Here is a 21,693-nt window from a genome sequence, read left to right as displayed (position 1 = left end):
GTTTATCATTTAATCACTCGATATAGAAGTTTGTATTTACCTAAAAATCCATTAATCTTCCGAGAAGGTCCAAGATGCACATGAGTTCGTCATTTTCTTTATACGATGAAGCTAAATATGAGAGGAACCCAGTCAATAATGTTGTCATCGGCACAGAACTTGACCATACTTCTAGAAAGTTTGGTTTATGGTAGAAGGGCACAATTTGTGCGAAAGAAAGTTTCGGGATGAGACCATGCGGGATAGCATGTGCGGTACCACTCATAAGCTTGATACGATTGACCAATTGATTTAGTGCTTATTTTTGAGCCAAACCCCCACCACCGACAGATATACTCCGCATTCTTCCCCGGAACTCGATCGCGGCAGACAGCACCCGTGAGATCATATGGGGATATCTATGACTCCCACTCTATGGTCGCCACAGGGGTTAGAGCCATCTTTACGAGATAGTAAAAATATGTTAATACTGTTCAATGTATCGAAAATCTTCCGTACGTAAAGCTAAAATGCGTTTTTAGAAATAATTTTTTCTTGTTGAAGGGATTGAGGAGCTGATCTACAATGAATCTGCGCATCCCAATCCGCATACTTACCATGTAACCCCAATCACATAGGGTGTATATGGGACTAGAAAGAAATAATCAAAATAGAAGTGATCAGCTCACAAATATGACAGAGAGATCAATCGTCGCAGAGAACTTTCGCACTCCGTCAAAGGGGAAACGACCAAGTGGTCAGTAGAGGAGACAGCTACTGACGCCTGTGACATGTGCTACTATTGCTTAAAGTGTACGAGTTCTGAGTGTATCAAACTTAGGATTTCATAGCTTGCATATTGGAATATATTGTCCGCCCAATAACAAAAACAAAAACAAAAACAAGACTATGAATACTTGAAGAAATTCCGTACAGTGCAAATGATTAGCTCCAAAGAAGAACAGCTTTCAGAGCCTTACCACTCTTGATGTCCTTGAACGCAATCTCGTAATTCTCTACTTTATAAAATGTCACAATCTCATCAAGAGGGAATTGACCTTTGCGATGTTGCTCAATCAAGTAAGGTAGCATCTAGATAGGAGAATTAGCTGTGTTGGAGTTTAAAGCGGGAAACCCCTGAACATACCTTCTCAGGATCACTGTCACCTTCGCAACATCCAACGTATTGGCGTCCATTGACCAGGTGAGCAAACACATCCACTCCCGCGCGTTTTCCGGGCGCTGGGGCGCCCACAGTTGCTGCCTTTCCCCGAGTTCCAAGACAATCCAAAGCCTTCTCAACCACACTAGGTATACCGGCACAGTCAACGGAGTAGTTTACGCCATTTGACCCAGAAATAGCTTGTATCTGTGCAACGACATCCTCATCCGAGCCAATAACTCCATGTGTAGCTCCTAACTTCTTCGCAAGCTCCAATCGATCGGCCTGCAGATCGACTGCGATAATCACGCTGGCCTCTCTCATCTTCGCCGCCATAACTGCGCTCATTCCTACTGATCCAACCCCAAAGACAGCAACCGACTTTCCAGGTTGCACATCCAGGGTGTTCAGTATAGCTCCAGCACCTGTCTGAACGCCACAACCTAGCGGAGAAAAGAGACCTAGCGAGGTGTCGGATGGAACCTTCACAACGGAATTTCCACTAACAATGGTGTGGCGAGCAAAAGAGCTTTGACCGAAGAAGTTTCCATGTACCTTGGTTCCATCGGGGGTAGACATTGACAGACTTCCGTCCATTCTTTTCTGTCCAAAGTTGCGTTGAACCCATTCTTGGCAATAGGAGGGGTATTTAGAGTCACATTGTGTACACGAGCCACAGGAGTCAAAGCTGAGCAAGACTTTGTCCTGTTTCTGGAGGTGCTTGATATTGCTTCCGACATCTAAAACCACACCACCTCCTATTGAAAAGTTAGTGAATGAGACTTAGAAGATAGTGATAACATTATTGTACCTTCGTGTCCAAATACACTGGGAAAAACTGCGGGTAGGGTTCCATTCATGCAAGCGAAATCTGTATGGCAGACTCCTGTGGCATGGATCTCCACCAAGACTTCATCTGGGCGTAGCGAATCAAGAACAATGTTTTCCAATTTCACTGATGAGCTAACTTGTCTTGAGACAAGTGCTTGGGTTGTAATTGACATGTCGGACAGTGAGATAACGAAATTGAATCTAAAAAGTGAAAGCTGTTTGAACTGGTCAAGTATTTGGAGACTATACTTCTAGTACAGTATTTCTTGGTTCCCGACAGTCGGGAACAGCTTGACATTTATACCCGACAGTCGGGAAGAGCTTGACATTTATACCCAACACCTGGGCCGTATCGGAGTCCTCGACATGGTAGATCTTCAATATTTCCGATTTCAAGTTCCCACGATTCCTATGTGGAAGATCTTCCTTGCATCCCCAGTCTCCATTTCCCCGAACGTCCACGCGGGGGAGTTCCAAGGTAACAAGGTTTCGGATAGCAGCTTCGGAAGCACAGTTCCGATATTCGAGTGAAAATTTGCCGTGATTCGCAATCGAGACCGCCCCAGTTTTTGGGTTCACCCCCGCGATTGGACTCCACTTCACCCCGGACAAATCCCAGAATCCTGATTTGATACGTTCCCACTCTAACACAACTGGCACAACATGGTGAGCAAGCGCGCCAAGCAAACTCAACCTCAAACTTGGGGTTGGAGGCGTGAGACTGACTATGATTGGGTCCACCCTTTTGCGACGCAGCCATTGCTGATCTTTTCCGGCAAGCTATTCGGCAGAGACGAGTGGAGCTAAACGCTTCGGAAATGTGGGATTGACGTATCCGATATAGCTATAAAATCAAGACCTGGGTCCTAAAGAAGGATCACATATCCAAGTGGAATTTGCCTTGTCTTTGGAAACTTCATCTTACTTATTTCACTAGTCATTGTCGTCTAGTCATGACCACATCAGCCATCTCTGAAGCTAGTGCGCTGGCTGCAACTGTTCCTCTCATAATTGATAACAAAGATGTCATAACTTCAGATACCTTCGATGTCAGTAATCCTGGAAAAGGTCGCGTGGAGCACAAATCCAGTGCTGCTGTTGTCGAGCATGCCACACTCGCCATCGAATCGGCGGAAAAGGCCTTTCTAGCATGGTCCTCGACCAAGCCTGCTACGCGCAGGGACATACTATTAAAGACAGCGGATATTTTCCTTGCCAGGAAGGATGAATTCGTAGGATATATGTGTGAAGAGACCGGTGCTCTGGCCGAATTTGCAGAGTTTATCCTGATGCTTGGTGTGAACCTCTTGAAAGATGTTGCAGGAAAGGTGTCAGGAATCGAAGCTACGTCTCCTGCCTTGCTGCAAGAGGGTACAGGTGCACTTGTTTACAAGCAGCCCTATGGTGTTGTATTGGGTATTGCTCCTTGGTACGTGCCCCGAATTCCAGGTAGAGTCATTTAATTAATCCCCATCTACAGGAATGCGCCCTATATCCTCGGTACCCGAGCCGTGGCACTTCCCCTCGCAGCTGGAAACACTACAATTTTGAAAGGCTCCGAACTATCTCCAAAATGTTTTTGGGCTATTGGGGATGCATTTAGACAAGCCGGATTGCCTGATGGTTGTCTCAATGTTCTATATTCCCGGCCTTCGGATGCCCCAGAAGTGACTGAAACCTTGATTGCTCACCCCGCAGTCAGGAAGTTAAGCTTCACCGGAAGCACAGTTGTTGGACGTAAGGTTGCTTTGATTGCGGCACAACATATCAAGCCGGTGATATTAGAGTTAGGTGGAAAGGCCCCCACAGTCGTCCTTGAGGATGCCGACATCGAGAAGGCGGCTTTGGGCGCTACGCTTGGCTCATTCATCCACGTAAGTCTATATTTTATCAACAGTATTATGAATCTGCTAACAAGCATCAGACTGGCCAAGTATGCATGTGCACTGAACGAATCATCGTACACAGGTCTATCGTTGACAAGTTCCGCGAAGCTTTGAAAGCTACGATCAATAATGTTCTCGGTGGCCCAAGCACTCAACTTGTGGCGATCAATTCAGCTGCCATTTCCAAGAACAAGGATTTGATTCGGGATGCGATATCTAAGGGTGGCAAGGTTTTGATTGGAGATCTCGATATCCAAGCAACCTCCGATACTCGCATGGGAGCAATTGTTGTTGAGAATGTTACCAAAGATATGGACATCTACAAGACCGAGTCATTTGGTCCGACCGCGTCATTTTTCGTGGTTGGCAGTGATGATGAGGCAATCAAGATTGCCAATGATACAGAATATGGCCTGAGTGCTTCCGTGTACACTGAAAGCCTAGCCAGGGGTTTGAGCGTGGCCAAGCGAATAGACTCTGGGTATGTTATCTTTCCTGTGTACTCTGTTCTTGTTCTTATGCTAATTATCTTCACAGAGCGGTTCACATCAACTCTATGAGTGTTCACGACGAAGCAGCTCTTCCTCATGGTGGAGTCAAGAGCAGCGGGTATGGGCGTTTTGGAACCAACATGTTAGACGAGTTCTTATGGACCAAGTCTGTGACTTGGTTAGAATAGAGTTGTTAATCACTTGGACTCGAACTGTGTGTGCATTTGGGCGACATCAACATTTCTGTTCCTCTATATTACCCCAGTATGCCATAATGATATTAATGTTTCTTTTGAAATGATCAAGTATATGACCCCGTCTTTTCTAGTATATTTTTATGCAGTTAAGACACTTGGGATTCTACCTGCCAACATCGTTCTATCTGGCGAATCTACTGGTGGAAATCTAGTTCTTGCGATGTTGCGCTACCTTGTAACAGAAAATCCTCACCATGCACTGCCTCTGCCTCGGGCAGCTCTGCTGTGGCATCCCTGGGTTAACATGACTAAAGGAGCGACAGATGACGTGGACAATAATCGCAATTACAAGTCTGATTATTTGTTTTCGGCGCTCGCTGAGTGGGGTGCCACTAACCATATCCCTCCTAATTGGGCTCGTGACCATCCATACTTCCACCTTTTGGAAACGAATCAAAGCTGCCTGTAACACTCTATTTCCAGAGGGGAACAGCGGAGGTTCAATACGATGATCACCTTAAATTTGCTGAAAATATGAAAAAGACTAGCACCGACTTCGAATTCCACGAAGTTCCTCATGCCGCCCATGCAATTTTCGGCACCGGAGAAGCACTCGGGATGGAGGAAGCTTCCGGGTAGGACATGCACGAGCAGCAAAGTTCATCCACAAATATGAGAACAATTGAGCAAAGGGGATTTGTAGACAAATCATTAAATATCGGACCCCGACATTGTGGACTCTAAATTTCTTCGACAGGCGCGGGAGCGGGGGCGGAAGCTCCCTGAAAAGATTTAACCCTAGAAGTGAGAACAAGGGAAAGAGCTTGAATTGATGTATCTGCACGTTGTCATGGTTGGCACGGACTGTATACCTAATACCTCCAAGACCATCCAGCATTCCAAAGAAGAGACCCATATAGTAGAAGCGTAGCAGTAAAGACAACTTCGGTTTAGCATTGCTACTAGCGTATGAAGCGTATGGCTACTCCATTTGACTCTTCTCAAAAATTGCCGCTGGGGTGCTTAGTACCTGGAAAGCACGGAGTTGTTTGGAACCACACGAGCTTTCAAGATTCTGCCTGGGCTATGGAAATTTTATACCCTTGACAATTGTTACAGTCTGGGACAACTCAACTAGCAAAACTCTCTAGTCTAGTTCTGCTTAACATTTATGACTGGCCCATCGTACTCTTTCCTCCCTTGCACAGCATACATCACAAGGCTGAGTATGAATACTGCAACAAATATGACAACACTCCAATTGAAGTTGTCAGGTGTGACCGGGAGCTCAGTTGGCCAGAAGGACCAGAACATCGCAAATATGCAATATAAGAGCCCGATAATATTGATAGGCAAGCTAAAGCGTCCCAGGCTCCATCGGGCCACAGGGAGGGTATCAGGATGCCAGATCTTCCGGTAGATGACACATGAGATGGAAACCGTATAAGTGAACATCAGCGCAGCTGTGTTCAATGAAATAATAGCGTTGAATGCGGTGCTGGAGCCAATATTTATAAGAGCAAGAAGGCAGCTGATTGTGCATGACAATATGATAGCATTCGTGGGAATCTTGCGCTTGGAATCGATTTTCCCAATCCACCCGGACAACGGCAGGCCCTTATCACGAGCAAAAGCCCATGTTTGACGTGATGTCGATGCGTTGAACATAACATTGCTGAAGATCACAGGTAATATTATGATTGACATCAGTCCGTTCACTCCTGCGGTGGAGGTCATCTGCTTGAAAACATAAAGCAATGGGAACCCCGATGCATCGTCTAGTGAATCTTCAACAGACGGAGTAGCAAAGAGGTAAGCAATCAGTAGAATAGCTGCCATAATGCCATTACTAAAGTATCCCCACCACATAGCGACTGGAACATTGCGACCAGCATCTTTGATTTCTTCGGACATATGAGCGCACGCATCGGAGCCTAATTGTGAGGTCAGTATAAGGACATGAAAAGGATAAGTACCAAACAATAGAAGTACACACTTAGACAGCCATAGATAGCCGAGATCTGTCCTACCATCACACTAACGCCCATAGTCGGCAATCCTCCTATGTTCTTCCAGTCCGTCAGAAAAACGGCTTCAGCGGACCGACGAGGAGCCATGGCCCAAAGCATGATTAAGATGACGGCCCATGATAAAACGTGAAAAAGCATCAGAAGATTACTCAAGATAGGCATCAGCTCTGACGCATGGACGTTGAAAAAGTAGACGACTAGCACCATGGAGAACACGAGAAGCGTACCCTGCCAGCCTGGCGCGGCGTAGTCCGGGTCACGGACACTAATCAACCCTTGGATGACCGTTCCTGTGAGGAAAGAGCCGGAAGCGGTCCCCGCTTGCCATGCTAGTGTTGACATCCATCCTATATTCCAATGGTAAATTATCAGAGATTGTTATCTTTTTGTATATAGTAGGCAAGGAGCCATGTACCGGTAATGTAGCTGAGGAATTTTTGGTGTCGAGGAGAAGCGAATTCGGACACCCAGTGGTACTGACCACCGTCAGTCGGTGCCATTGATGCCATTTCTGCGAGCGAGGCAATAATGAATCCAAAGCCAATAAAAGTCCATATATATGACCAGAACATTCCTGGCAAGCCGCCGTCCTCTAATCCCGTATAGTTGGAACTGCCCTGGGTTAGACCGCCATCCAAAATCGCTAGATCTTTGATTTCTTTTCTTTTGAGTAGATCCTACTTACAGGATGAGATACTCCCAGGTTGCTTGAAGCACGGAAGCAAAACTCAATGCTGCTACCGGTCGCATATTTCTCTAATAGAGACTCAATTAGCCTGGTAAGACGTGTAATCGTAACAATCTGAGGTCACCTTGAACTCTTGAACTTTTCCCATGCGAGTCATTTCATTATCGTCACCAGAAGTTCCGCCTGTCTGATAGACGTCCATATCGTTGCGATTGACCTCCATGTCTGTCATTTTCAGAGCGGTCATTTTCCCCGAGGCCTCCATAACGACGACTACCCAGGTTCTTCGGTGATCCAAGAAGAGAAGAACGAAGGTGATTTTTGAGACCGTCGCAAAGAGAAATCTGATGGCGAGAGGCGGGGCTTAAGCGCAGCCTGAAAGCCCGCTGCACGATAGTGGACCCGCCTTATTAGCTTCGGTTTACTTCACCCATTCACATTGTCTCATTGTCTCGTCTTCCGATGGCTTATCGGGAGACCCAGTCCTAGTGAAATGGTATGTTTCACCAATAGACGCGACGAATCAAAAGATCAAGATCAAATTGATGGGGCATGCACAACAGAAAACACCAAGTGTTAGAGACTGCATTATGTTCTAGATAGTGTAGGAGAGTGCAGATCGATGCACGAGGCCGGGCATGCCAAGGCGGGGCGGGGAACTCCTCTACCACCTTGCGAACTCAGTATCTTCGGGCACAGGACGTGGAGGCCTCTTATCATCAAGGTCTTAATATTATTTGGAAATGTTCAAACGTTCGAGTGGATTGATTGGACTGATCTTCGATCAACGAATCGAGCCCTATATCGCATTCAGAGACCCATACTAGCAAGGTGAAAATGCTTGGGAGAAGGTGGGAAAAGGGGCTCGACTTCAGATCCCTGCTAGTCGATTTTTCGTGCCCACAACCCATATTTTAGTGACCAACAGTGACCCCTGTCATGATCGGATTGCGACTCAGTTGTACGGAGTAATCTTTTCCGGTTGCCAATTTTCGCTCTTGAAAATTCATACCCATGCACTGTGTACTTTTGTCCCGAAGTTGTTGGCCCACAAACAAAGAACAAAGTTTCATTTCAAAACAATGGCATATATTCTGATAAGCTCCGCAGGGGCCTTCTACGCCTTCGAAGAAAAGGCTGAAGTATTTTTTCTCTTTCCACTGCATCTTTACACTACTTCGTAGGGGTAGACTGGTCATGTAGCATGTCATCCTCGAAATCATGGCCTTCAGGCGTCAGTGCACCTCTAACGGTGAACAATGATAATGACCACAGTGGTTTGATTGTGGTTCTCACTGTGGTGTGCTTGTGTCTTCATCTTCTTGCTATCGCAGCGGTTATCTTCTCTTCTTTTCAGAAAAGCACACTGCCCCCAGGCGGCTACGCGTTTGCCGCCCTTGTGGTATGAATCAATCCCCGTTATTAAATAAGTGACGATGTCTGTGATGACCACCTAAGCTAACAAATTGGTAGACTACTGCGATCGTTCAGGGAGCACTGGTTTTTACAGGAGTTCATTTTGGATGGGGAACTAGAATCGGGTCTATCGAAACAAGTAACAAGGATAAAATGCTGAAAGTAAGCTAACATTCGCGAATTTTACCATGCCGACTCTTTATTAATACTTGAATAGATAGTTTACTCTGCGGAACTTCTGTCTATAATTGTTTTAGGTCTCTCTAAAGTAACTGCGTGTATCTTTTATGAGGCTCTATTCTCTCATATGCAACGCCGGTTTATTCGTACACTCCTTCTGGGTACAATTGTATGGACATTACTTTCGGTTGTCCTTTTGGCAATCCGTTGTACTTCCAGCCCGTGGAATGAAATCAACGATAATACATGCAATAGCTTGGTATGACGAGACTACCCTGAAAGGAAATCACCCGAGAACTGATCATCTTACGCTATTAAAGTTCCAGCGCTGGGAAGCAGTCACTATTATCGACATCATTACGGAGATCTTCCTCCTTGGCTATGTGCTCCTTGCAATCTTAAAAGTCAGGATATCCACGAAGCAGAAGATTCTCGTGATCTGTGCTCTTGAGAGTCGAATCATGTCTGTTCACCGTCGAAAAAACAAATCAGAAACGATACAAGATTACTAACATAATGATAACACTAGATTGATTCCTTTAGCTGCCGTTCGACTCCACTTCATCAAGGTCCAGCTCGACTCGGTGGACCCAACTCTCCTCGGATCCTTCGCAACGGTGTGTACGGAAATATACCTGGCCCTCAGCGTTACCTGTTTCTTGACGGCGTTTCTGAAACCGTTCATCGCCGTTTACGAAAACGATGATGGGATTTCATACACATACAAAGGTCCCTCAGAATCCGAATCGAGATCAAAATTCCAAACCAGATTGAGGCCGGGGCCAGAAGATTCGGAGTTTCGCATACACCCACGCCGTGGCAGCGGAGCCGAGTCACCAAGGGGCTGGGAAAGAGAAGATGACCCGATCATAAACAAATCGAAGACGGGCCGAGGACTTCATATCTTGAAAACAGTACAACTCAGTGTAGACAATGAGTCCATAGAGCTTTCAGAAAGGGGAGGATCCTAGTCTATGAAATCCCAGTCTGTCCCATAGACAGAGCTGCTCAATAATGCAAGACTAGCAAGAAGATACACTAGATCATCTGGCCACTTCTCCTATCGTCTAAGATAAATACAGCAAAAAGAAAGGGTTTATTCAAGTTGTTCTCTCCCGGGGCCAGAAAATTTGCGTGGTGATATCTAAAATCACAAAAATATCGTATTTTGTCTTCCTATCTTTATACTATAACATAACGAATTGCCACCAAAACTTAATTCAGGTGTGATCACGGATTCCGGCTGTTGACATAGAAATTCCATGGGGCTTGGTGAGAGTCTCGGGCGCTGGTGAAACTCCGCGGAATTTCGTGAAGCGAACAACTAAGAAGTATAAAGCACCCCAAAATCCTACAAAAAAGACCTTGCTATTTGTGACCAACTCATTCATATTTGCGAAAAAGAGAAAGAAAAAACCTGTCTAAAAAAATTATTTCAAGTCTCAGTTCGCCCCATCTTCAACTCGCCACGATGGCATCCCACTATTTTCAGATCTCATCTGATACTTCAATTCACGCTCGCATCACCTACCCAGCGAACAAAACCGCTGGAAAACCTGGAACATCTTCAACGTGGCATAAGCTTGCATCACCGGAATCTCCAACATCCCTGAGTGTCCTCTATCCCATCATTTCTGGGGCCAGTCATCCGCTCCAACGACCGATGATGGCAGTGCCTACTCTGTCTCCTCAATGGCTTCAGATGTTGCCAAAGTTCTACAGATGTTGAGTATAACTGAAAGTACCAAAGACCCCTTTGAGCATGGTTTTGTCGTTGTCGGACATTCAATGGGCGCGAAGACTGCCCTCGGGACTATAGTCCATCTTTCTCGGCATCTCGTCGCCGCAGTCAAAGGTCTTGTACTTGTTGCGCCTGCGGCACCAGCTTCACTAGACCTGCCACTTGAAATGAAGGCCCAGCAAATGGTGGCTTGTAAATCGGATGAATCTATTCGGTGGACCGTTGAGAATGTTCTCGCTAATACCGAGAGACTAAGTGCTTTTGATAAGGACTTGATTGTTCAGGATAGTTTAGGTGGAAACGAACTGGCGAAGAAAGCCTGGCCAGCGTATGGAATGGTTGAGGATATCTGTCCTGCTGTGAAAGATTCTTTGGCATCAATGAAGACAGGTCTTCGGGCCAGTGTGATTTTTGGAGAATTTGACATTGTTGAGCCTAAAGAGCGAGTTGAAGCTGAAGTCGGTCAATTTCTTACGGAGAATGGAGTTCAAGTTACACTCAAGATGGCAGAGGGTGTGAAACATCTCATTCCTCTTGAGGCTCCAGCCGTGATATACGATGAAGTGTGCCGGTTCTGGTGAGCTGGGTGAATGTATGTATATTGACTAAGATAAAAGAGAGCAAGAACTTGAAGTTGAAATCGTCCTTGGAAACTACGGGCATATATTTCTACAAAGCATGGGGTAATTGGACCTCCCTCGATAGTCTAATCGCAGTCAAGCACCTCACTTCTAGTACACCTACGTTAACAGACAATCCTGCCTCTGTTCCCTTGGAGAGTGTTCAATTCCCACCGAACCTCGAAACTCTTACAATTAGCTATGAGAAAGCATTGAGCCCTCACGGCTCTGCTCTATCTGGGCACAATCAACCTACTTAATTAGCAATTATTCTCCCACGTCAAACAGTCGTTGATTTGTTCGCTTGGTAGCCTTACTTCGTTATTATATCCTTCGCTTGGATTTAATTTATTTGCGATGCCAACATTTGTCATAGTCAATAGACCACATCCCGCTACGTTAGACCACATTGCGCGAAGCTAAAGCTAAGATAGGTCTTCGCATCGAATGTCTTTAAATGCTTCAAACAAAAGCACCCAAATGATTTCGGGTCCAGTCAGTTGCCGATACCGGCAAGGATAGGATCAAATCAATCAAATCAATCAAATCAATCAAATCAATCAAATCAATCAAATCAATCAAATCAATCAAATCAATCAAATCAATCAAATCAGATAACACGGATCAGGCCATAAAAGTGGGTCGATATCGGTTCTTTGATCCTTCGTGGCATTTCTTGTCAGCACTAAAGTATCGTGTTCTTGGAATTGCCTCTTGGCATTTGATTCTTCCGTGTTCTTGGCTTTTGCTGGACCGTATCTGATTCAAAATATCTCCGATCGGCGTTCGTGATATCCCAATAGGGAATGAGATGTTGACTGACTTGCTCCATTTTACCTAGCTCATGTCTTTGATCAAGCTTCATCAGGTGCACATGAGGGATCTAGAAGCCGAAAAAAAATTTAATTTCCGTTTTTGCCGCCACAAGACTCGAGTCATGTTTGCAAAATGTCACTAGGGCGGATCTAATCCATAATGAATCTTGAGGTCAATGCAACTCTTGAAATTTCCCTCTTTTCCCTTTTTAAATTCCGCTTCTGAACCTCTGGGAGAAAAGAATTTTCATTTCGGTTTTTTGTTTCGAAACCCTTTCTCAATTTTTGTTGAGGACCCTCTGCCGACGCCATGGCCGTCAGAAAACGCTTCATCAATCCCTTTTCGCACAGACCGTCTGTCGAAGAACAACAGGTGGGAAGTTTATCCGACATTGAAGCTTCTGGCGATGCCAAGCTTCCCATGGGCAAGTCTCAAGAGACCAACGAGCCTTTATCAGGCGATGAAGTAGTGGATGAAAAAGCACAGAGTGGTACTCAGAAGGCCCAAGCAAGTACGCAAGCCTGGACGAAGAACACTTTGATAGCAACCTACATTCTGTTGGTTTTTCTCTCTCTTGCAAACAGCAATACACACGCCAGTGGATAATCAAGCTAATGATACTAAAGTATGTGGGTCGTCAACTTCCTAGAATATTTCAGCTCCGGCCTTCTTAGCACACTGTCGCCCTACATTTACAGTGACTTCCAGATGCACTCCTTGACGGGTATCACCACTGTTATCGCTTCTATTGTTTCCGCTATGATCAAATTCCCATACGCGAAGGTTATGGATATTTGGGGTCGGCCCCAAGCCTTTGGAATTGGCGTTGCGCTTTTAACACTAGGTCTGGTTATGATGGCTGCTTGCAAGGATGTCAAGACCTACTGTGCTGCTCAAGTTTTCTATCAGACTGGATTCAGTATGATAGATTTCTCTATGACTATTTTCATCGCTGATACCACGGCCTTGAAGAATCGTGCATTTTGGATTGCGTACTCTGCTTCGCCGTACCTGATTACACCGTGGATCTACGGTTATGCAGCTGATCGAATTCTCGCCCCGGGTGGTATTGGATACCGCTGGGGATTTGGTGTTTTTGCTATAGTCATGCCTGTGGTTTGTGCGCCCCTCTGGGGTCTATGGTATTATACCCAGAAGAAGGCCGAAAAGCTGAACTTCATCGAGAAGAAGAGCAGTGGACGAACTTTCTGGCAATCTGTTATACACTACTGCATTGAGTTTGATGTTATCGGTCTTCTCATCATCTCGACTGGATTTTCACTCTTCCTCTTGTCGTTCAACCTATATTCGTACCAACGTGGTGAATGGAGTTCGCCAATGATAATATGCTTCGTTGTCTTCGGGTTCTCTTTGATCCTCGCCTTCACAGTGTGGGAAAAGTATTTCGCGCCCGTCAAGTTCATGCCGTGGGAGTTGATAGAGAACCGGACAGTCTGCTTCACATTTTCAATGGTTGTCTCACTCTATTTTGCCTGGTATATCTGGGATAACTACTTCGCCTCTGTTCTACAGGTCATGTTCAACCAAACTGTCCAACACTCGACTTATATTTCCAACATCTACACTATGGGCTCTACTTTCTGGTGCCTTTGCTTCGGAGTTATTCTCCGCTACAACGGCCGATTGAAGCTATGGGCCATCTGCTTTGGTGTTCCTCTGACTGTTCTTGGAGTTGGCCTTATGATCAAGTTCCGACAACCAGATGTCAATATTGGCTATGTCGTAATGTGCCTCATATTTATTGCTTTTGGTGGCGGTACCCTCGTGACCTGTGAACAGATGACAGTCATGTCTGTGTCAGCACAGCGAAATATCCCTGCTATAATGGCGATGGAGGGCGTCGTTTCTAGCATCGGTAGTGCTCTTGGTGGTACTGTTGCTACTGCTATGTGGACTGGTATATTTCCAACTAAATTGAGAGACCATCTTCCGGAATCTGCTCAGTCCCAATTCGAGAGTATCTATAGCTCCTTGTACGTTCAAGAGTCCTATGCGAGAGGCTCGGCCATTCGCAATTCGATTGATCATGCGTACGGTGATACCCAGCGACTGATGCTGATTACTGCTACCTGTCTCTATATTATTACTTGGACCTCCTGCTTCTTCTGGAAGAATATCGATGTGAAAAAGATGAATCAGCAAGTACATGGTACTCACCTGTGATGAATTTCTATAATACCCCGGTGGGTCTTTTTTCTCAGTTGGAAGGCCCAAAACTTCCAAGGTTACATGTGCAACATCATGATATAAAATAGAGGGTGCATTGCCAGTGGCTATTAAGTACTAATGGCAGAACATTTTTACTTATCGATAGACTTGTTTTAATTCAAATGCATAGGCTTTTGTATTTCTATAAGCTAGCTTTGGTATTTCCAAATCCTAAGCTAAAGCATCTGGCTTTATACTATAACATAACATACAAGATTCATTCGCTAGAAACGCTCGAACCAAATTCCAAGACAAGTCTAATCTAATACATAATTGAAGATTTCGTCTTCCGTTGTATGAGGTGTTCCGTCTAGTCAATGTGAAAACCCCTCAACGCGTTACTTCGAGGTATATAGGCGCTTGAAATCGCTCGTTCACGAACAGAATGAACTGCTCATAACATCTCATAGAAGAGATCAGTCATCATTTATCATCATTCTTACTCTGGTGAGCCACAGGTGAAAACGCCGTGCACGGTGCCTGCAGCGTACTTGTTGACCTAGAAAATGTTTATTAGTGTCATCCAGGAGATAAACGGAACCAAGGTACTCACAATATCGTCAACACTGGCATAGGTTCCCGCGACAAGAACGATCATTCCAATGAGGAACACGATCAGGTTAATCGTACCAAGCACAATGTTCTTGGGTTCCCGCCAGCTACCCTTCTTAAGAAGCAAGGCCCACATCATTGGGGGGAAGTAGAAGGTAAAGCCGGAAATAAAGAGCGATGAGGATATTGAGAGCAAATCGTTGAAGAAGGGAATAACTTCAGCAATGATGAATGCAATAATTGTGCCAGCGGCAATAACCGCAAGCCAAGTCAACCATCCCATCTTAGTATTAATAAACCGAATCTGGGAGTTGGCAAAGATACGGCCGTGTACAAGACGACCAAAGACCACAGTGTTGATAGAACCACTGATGAAGATGACTGGCAGTGCAATACCGAAGGCCACACGCTTGAGAAGACTGCCGGCTGAAAGAAGGGCAGGGCTTTGAACATCTTGTCCTACGAACGCATAGATCAAAGCGCCGGTAAGAGTGTATATGACGATTTCGATAATTCCCAAGGCCCAGATGGATTTGACGTAGTCTCGGGGGGTATGCATTTCATCCATGAATGAGAATTGGCAAAGAGCAAAGCTGTAGGCGAAGACAATGTTGGTCACGGAAACGAAGGCTTCAGTAAATGTAAGGTTTTCTTTGGGCCAAGCAGACCAGTCCACAGCTGAAAGCCCGCCTGGGGCATTGCTTGCATCCACGCCTGTCGCAATAATTGTAATGCCGATGGCAATAATGATAGAGGCAAAATCAATATAACCAAGCACAGCCATCTCGGTAAAGCTAGGTGGGACGGCGAGGAAGAACAGAATTATGGCAGAAACAACACCAAACACGACAGAGCAGATGTCGCTTTTTGTGATATTTATAAAGGCAATAGTTCCTGTCAGACAGTGTGATCCGGTCAGGAAAAGCAGTTGAATGGCAAGCATAGCGTTGATCAGCTCAAACCCGAAGCGAGGGCAACCAAGGCGAGCACCCATGAGTCTACCAGTATCGGCATAGTGAGCAACCTCGGGGAAAGCAAGCTTGACCTTTCCAATAATCCAACTAGTATAGATGGCGACCAAACCAAGGCCCACCGTACAGATCACACCAGCCACCATACCAAGAGTGGCGAAGGTGGAGGGAATAGACAAACTTCCCAGAGCAATGGCTTCGACGATCAGAACAACAGTCAAGCGTTTCCAGCCCAGACGACTGAACTTCTGAATACCACTCTCGTAGACATGTCTGTCCGCCTCGTTCATGTATCCGACCTTAATATCTCTCTCTTCGAAGGGCGCGGTGGGTTGCATCTTTTCTTCTTCATCACGAGGGGCATTGGTGGTCTCGTTGCGCGTAACGACATTGTCATTGTCATCGACATGACCCTGTTGGCCATGGGATATCTCGTCGTAATCCATGATGGCGAGGACGGGCGTGAGAAGAGAGAGTGGGAGAGAGGAAACTGGGCGCCGATAGTCTAAACAAACGACGAAATTTCACGTAGCCACCCAACGCTTATAAACGGGATTATCTCGGTCTCTTGGTTCGGTCAGTGTCCGACCCACTAGAAGGTCCCGATGATCCCTTGGCTTCTGGAAGGTTTCCCGCACCGTAACTAGTGATCAAATCGCTGGGGTTCTTGATGTAGAAACACACACTTTGTACCGCAGGAGGCGGGGAAATTGTGGCCACTGGGAATATGGGGAACAGAACGATGCTCTACCACGAGCACAATCGCGGGTCATCATGTAAAAAAAATTGAGGATTCGTTTAAAAAAGTGGACCATGACCGCATTTGGAGATGTAGCACCGCAACTCTGCGGCCGCCCGAAATCTGAGTAGACCCACATTCTTCAATTAGGGTTCAAAGCTTCTCCGTGAATTTTTTCGGTGAAACGTAATCGTCCCGACTTACCTCCCGAGTTTCTCCCTCTTTCGGCGCCCGCATCCATACCGGGGCCCGCTGGCTCCAGCCTACTCCATGTTGCGGAGCACACTACTTGCCACTTGGCATACTTGTGGGTATTCACGCTCTCTTTTGATTCATTATCGAAGCCGATAACTTTGGGGTAATTATTTCGCGGGCGCATCTGGTTCATCGCCCAGGTTTTATTCGCTCTTTGCCCACAAAACAAGCCTAGGCCGAGCCCAACAGAACTGGGGATGTCCCGGGGAAAGCTGCTCCATCTGGGGATACAATGGCGGGGATTCAATTTCTTGTACATAATAGATTGTTCTTCGGATAATACGTTTGGTATATTGACATAATTGATGTTTTCGTAAAAGGTAAATATGCGATATTCGGCTTCGGGACTATCAATTCTCATCTAAAAGGAACTCGGGCTATTATGTACAGTATAGATTCCTTCGCCCAACCTAGAGAATGCGTTTTTGAGTCGTAATTGAACTTCCAGCATCTCTCTGGATGTTTTGTCATCAACATATCGGAAATCAGATGTTGTTCTATTTCTCTGCGTTACTGTAGAACAGATGTACGATGACGGTCCGCTTCGTCGGGCAGATTTGAAGATCCTTTGGTTCCCAAATTCCGAATCTCGGAGAATATTGTGATCGGCCTCGAAGTGAAAATGGGTGAGGGATTAATGAGACAATGCTGGCCCCGGGGGTTCTTGATGGAGGATAGAGCTGATGGTTTTTCCCACCTATGAAACACCTTGTGAAATTACACTCCACCGGGTTATAACAGAGCTGCAGCTGAGACAATTGTTCAAGCGCAAATTTTCTATAAACAGAGAAATTTTCAGTCTGATAAATCTGTTATATCCTGGGGTGGTCCCATTTGGATATTGTACAGTGGTGATATTCCTTCAAAAAAAGCACTTTGCTCTATGGAGCCGTATGGGATTAGCGGCAGGTCAATATCATATACATATAGGCAATCAAAGTCTAAGATATTGGCGTAGTCTTCATGCTTGATAGCTCGATTAATGGCGAATTTTTGAAGAGGAGAATACTCCCTGTCTACATCAACCAGCCTCGTCCCCAACTGACCAGGTCAGCCGCTTCTAGCCGAGCCCATATCGTTTTATGCCACATTTTCTTCAAAGCCCTAAAGCAATAAACGCAAGGACAATGATACAACTGATAAAAATGTTTGTAGAATCCCAGGGAGCGAATTGTGTCCATGCTTGGGAAGACAAAATGGAAACTCCGAGCCCAAGGTATACTATGCGCCTGCCTGATGACTGAGCGATAACAATATGGCATCATTATCAAGGCAGATGGAGAAATACCTCGCAGCTCCATCGCTTTCCTAGCAAGTTTTATGGTGGAGAAACTCCCCAATTCACCGGGGGGGGAAAGTATTTCCAACCAAAATTAAACCCTCGTATTGATTGGATCGATGAAACTGGCTGAATAACATATGAAAAGTCCAAAGAAGGCAAAGAAGGAGCTACTTTATCCGAGGTGACTGGTTAGCAATTTGAAACCAAAGAACTTGAAGACCACCGAGAATGGCAAAACATATCAGAATGCCAGCAGAGCCTACGGTCGAGTAGCTCCAACATTGGAAGGTTCTCATTCTCAAAAATTATCAGGTCTCATGACGCCACTAATAGTCATCACACAAGTTATTTAGGCATGATTAGAAGCCTTCATTTTTAACCCTCACTTAGTGAATACATAAAAGATGCCGCTGAGCCAGTGGGTAGTGGGTAACCGACTCAATTTTTCGTTTCTCACATCGCTAAATCGGGTTTCTTCGATAGACTTAGAGACCTTGCGATCATTTTCAGGGCATGGAAATTTAGTCCAATATCTTCAGTTGGTCCTTTTGTTGTATTATTATCTGCCATGGCTGTACGAAATATGACTCAAGATTAACCATACCACATGCTGGTATGGATGTATGCTAAGCTAGTCGACGATAAAGGTCATTTAACCCCTTTCTCAGCAGCTCACTGGGACGATTGGGATAGAATTTAAAATCATTATGAACTCCAGTAATATGCTTGTGATATTCAATTTCTTGTGTGATGATATAATTGTCTGCACTCAGTAGTTCTATTGGAAAATATCAATTTGTTCTCGATGAATTGTTGTATGTAAAAGTTGACGCAAGCTTTGGATATTCCACAGTTCAGCTTCACCAAGTCCAAACTATTTATTTTATAGATCTCAAGGAATTCTAGGGATGTACGCAGCTTTGTACTTGATCTCTTGGCCTTGAAACAGCCTACTGGTGTCGTTTCTAGGCTAGAGTTAGTATTTTAGTGTTTGGCCAAATGCATACAATATAGCCACGTCCATACCTTCTACATCCCACCACAGCATAACCCCAATAACTCCACGAAAATATTTCGCCAATTTCGGGCGTCCCTTTCTTCATTAGTAAGACGCCTTGCTTAAAGTTGCTTGTGTTGGCCGGTCGCAGACGCAACTTTCCACTTCAGACCGGTTCCTGTGAGTGATGAGTGACCGTGCGGCGCGATGACGTCAGGGATCAAGCCCGAGCAAAAGTGCAAGATTCGAGTTGCGCACAGCAGGTTGAGGCGCCTATGCAATGCTCGGCATACCTTGTACAGCATAGTCTGTCAAAGACTAGCATCTGTCGGATGAGGCGGATGAATTTTTGCACGCGCTTGAAGCAAACGTGGCGTTATGAATGATGACCGCGGCGTCGGCGTCGCGCCGCAAGACACCGGTACAACAACACAATGAGGTGGTTTCGGATGCCCACCAATTCCACGGCAGTCATATTTCTTCTCCGATTGGATAATCATTGTGGAAATGCCATCATAGTTTTCCCGTAATTGTGTGTGCTGTACCATTTGCGAGATGACATGAAAGCCTCCTCGCAATTTCAACCACCCAGTGGTAAGTGGCGTTTGCGTATAGGACCCCACTCTAAAGTAAAGACCAGTCGCCTTTCTTTCTCATTCGTACGGATCAGTCAGCTCCTCTGGATGGGCTTCACGTATCTTTTGGGTTGGCGCGCTTTTAGGCCAAGGACATACCAGAGTGGATACTCTAAACAAATGTTGTCAGTCCTTCACGCGGTCGCAATAGGGAGTCATGTCCATATGTATAACCAATAAGACTGGTATAATTGCAAGGGAAACGATGACGAGGGCCTTCTGAGAAGAGAATTTAATCCAAAAAGTGGGTCCATGAAGTACATACAGCCAGAAAGCCGAATTATTAATACTTGATTGATCCCAATGATGTTATACTATTAATGGCCCCAGATCCCCCCACCACAATGTTCTCTGTGTTCAACCCTCCTACTTTGTTAGACTCGCACAGTTGTCGCTGCTCGCCAATTTAGTCTGCGCTTCGCCCAGCAAGTGACTTTTGCAAGAAAAAATTGCAAATGTTTTAGAGAAAGACCTTTAGTTCTTATTAAGTTCTTATCGTGCTTGCTGCAGACCCGCTTATTGACCCACTTTGGTACATTCTGCACCGCTCACCGTCCACGATGACCACCACTACCGATGGATTCGGGACCCAGAGGGTTGAGCGTCCTTACAGCCTAGGCACCGAGCGGGCCGATCTTTACAGTGGGACTGGCCTGGTCGCTCCCCCCAAAGACTTGTTGGCTTCCAGTGGAGATGGTGACCTCATTCCAACTAACGTGACCTCGCCCAATATAGAGGAGACTATCTTCTCTGAACAAGAATCTCTCCAGACCATAATCCCCTTATTAACTCCCCCAATGGTGACCTGCGACGATTTTGCACTGGCCTTTGATATCGATGGCGTCCTTATGCGGGGTGGCCAGCCCATCCCCGAGGCTGTCGATGCCATGAAATACATCAATGGTGATAATCCATACAGATTAAAAATGTAAGTTGCATATCTCATTCCCCTTTGCTACCATTGAGTCATTCAAGCACTTTTGAACCTACATATATCTCTTGTCTTGCCATGTTTCTGACGATCACCTGCACAGTCCATATATCTTTTTAACAAATGGTGGTGGAAAAACCGAGCAACAGCGATGCGATGATCTCAGTCGCCAACTCAACGTTGAGATTAGCCCCGGTCAATTCATTTGCGGCCACACACCGATGCGCGAAATGGCCGAGAAGTACAACACTGTTCTAGTTGTGGGCGGCGAAGGCGAACAATGTCGAATCGTGGCTGAAAAATACGGATTCAAGGATGTCATCACTCCTGGCGATATTATCAAGACCCGACAAGACACCACTCCCTTCCGAAAGTTGACCGACGAAGAATATCAGAATTCAAGAATGTTGGATTTAGATAAAACACATATCGAGGCAATTTTTGTATTTGCCGATAGTCGCGACTGGGCTGGCGATCAGCAAATCATTTTGGATTGTCTCATGTCTAAGGATGGCCATCTCAATATACGATCAGAGACACATGACGAGGGACCCCCCATATACTTTTCCCACAATGATGTTGTGTGGTCCACCTCGCATGATTACTCGCGCATTGGCATGGGCGCACTCCGAGCTTCCCTTGAAGCCTTGTACAAGGCTGTCTCTGGAAAGGACCTCAATTCAATCGCATTTGGCAAGCCGCAAGTAGGCACCTTCCAATTTGCCACACGCCTACTGCAAAAATGGCGCAGTGAATCTCATGGCATTGATAAGCCCCCATCCACAGTGTACTTCTTTGGTGATACACCTGAGTCTGATATACGTGGAACGAACGAGTACAATGAGATCGCGGAGAATGATTGGTTCTCTATCCTGGTCAAAACTGGAGTTTATCAGGATGATACCACACCTCGCTTCGAGCCCAGGAAGATCTGTGACAACATTTTCGATGCCGTCAAGTTTGCAGTTGACCGCCAGCAGGAGAATGCATTAAAGAATAGCACTGTTGAGGATCTGAACAACGTTGACCCAAGCCAAGTGCGAAATTGAGCTCGGCATGCTATAG

General features: G+C 45.6%; 8 protein-coding genes across 8 annotated transcripts; 5 read left to right on the top strand and 3 right to left on the bottom strand.

The window, feature by feature from the left end:
- Positions 1-924: 924 nt before the first annotated feature.
- On the bottom strand, positions 925-2,732 carry N7478_009917 (NAD(P)-dependent alcohol dehydrogenase; the record flags this gene model as incomplete). Its single annotated transcript, XM_056926131.1, has 5 exons — positions 925-1,071; positions 1,127-1,899; positions 1,953-2,173; positions 2,277-2,625; positions 2,699-2,732. The coding sequence occupies 5 exons, from the start codon at positions 2,730-2,732 to the stop codon at positions 925-927; spliced, it is 1,524 nt and encodes a 507-aa protein (XP_056775501.1).
- A 193-nt stretch (positions 2,733-2,925) lies between these two features.
- Positions 2,926-4,537, top strand: N7478_009916 (aldehyde dehydrogenase; the record flags this gene model as incomplete). Its single annotated transcript, XM_056926130.1, has 4 exons — positions 2,926-3,401; positions 3,453-3,846; positions 3,897-4,339; positions 4,396-4,537. The coding sequence occupies 4 exons, from the start codon at positions 2,926-2,928 to the stop codon at positions 4,535-4,537; spliced, it is 1,455 nt and encodes a 484-aa protein (XP_056775500.1).
- A 1,161-nt stretch (positions 4,538-5,698) lies between these two features.
- Positions 5,699-7,529, bottom strand: N7478_009915 (putative GABA permease; the record flags this gene model as incomplete). The annotated part of the gene is made up of 5 exons (XM_056926129.1): positions 5,699-6,480; positions 6,543-6,923; positions 6,992-7,188; positions 7,262-7,332; positions 7,389-7,529. The coding sequence occupies 5 exons, from the start codon at positions 7,527-7,529 to the stop codon at positions 5,699-5,701; spliced, it is 1,572 nt and encodes a 523-aa protein (XP_056775499.1).
- A 939-nt stretch (positions 7,530-8,468) lies between these two features.
- Positions 8,469-9,372, top strand: N7478_009914 (uncharacterized protein; the record flags this gene model as incomplete). The annotated part of the gene is made up of 4 exons (XM_056926128.1): positions 8,469-8,666; positions 8,738-8,842; positions 8,898-9,119; positions 9,181-9,372. The coding sequence occupies 4 exons, from the start codon at positions 8,469-8,471 to the stop codon at positions 9,370-9,372; spliced, it is 717 nt and encodes a 238-aa protein (XP_056775498.1).
- A 1,180-nt stretch (positions 9,373-10,552) lies between these two features.
- On the top strand, positions 10,553-11,182 carry N7478_009913 (alpha/beta fold hydrolase; the record flags this gene model as incomplete). The annotated part of the gene is made up of 1 exon (XM_056926127.1): positions 10,553-11,182. One exon carries the CDS (start codon positions 10,553-10,555, stop codon positions 11,180-11,182), a length of 630 nt encoding a protein of 209 aa, XP_056775497.1.
- A 1,164-nt stretch (positions 11,183-12,346) lies between these two features.
- Positions 12,347-14,221, top strand: N7478_009912 (uncharacterized protein; the record flags this gene model as incomplete). The annotated part of the gene is made up of 2 exons (XM_056926126.1): positions 12,347-12,594; positions 12,664-14,221. The coding sequence occupies 2 exons, from the start codon at positions 12,347-12,349 to the stop codon at positions 14,219-14,221; spliced, it is 1,806 nt and encodes a 601-aa protein (XP_056775496.1).
- Positions 14,222-14,705: 484 nt separating this feature from the next.
- On the bottom strand, positions 14,706-16,235 carry N7478_009911 (uncharacterized protein; the record flags this gene model as incomplete). Its single annotated transcript, XM_056926125.1, has 2 exons — positions 14,706-14,765; positions 14,820-16,235. 2 exons carry the CDS (start codon positions 16,233-16,235, stop codon positions 14,706-14,708), a joined length of 1,476 nt encoding a protein of 491 aa, XP_056775495.1.
- A 4,022-nt stretch (positions 16,236-20,257) lies between these two features.
- N7478_009910 (phosphatidyl synthase) lies at positions 20,258-21,677 on the top strand (the record flags this gene model as incomplete). Its single annotated transcript, XM_056926124.1, has 2 exons — positions 20,258-20,625; positions 20,732-21,677. The coding sequence occupies 2 exons, from the start codon at positions 20,258-20,260 to the stop codon at positions 21,675-21,677; spliced, it is 1,314 nt and encodes a 437-aa protein (XP_056775494.1).
- Positions 21,678-21,693: the final 16 nt, after the last annotated feature.

Source organism: Penicillium angulare (assembly GCF_028827245.1).
Source record: "Penicillium angulare strain IBT 27051 chromosome Unknown utg000007l_segment0_segment0, whole genome shotgun sequence".
NCBI lineage: Eukaryota > Fungi > Ascomycota > Eurotiomycetes > Eurotiales > Aspergillaceae > Penicillium > Penicillium angulare.
The sequence above is the reverse complement of the archived record's forward strand: the minus strand, read 5'-3'. Positions and strand labels throughout refer to the sequence as shown.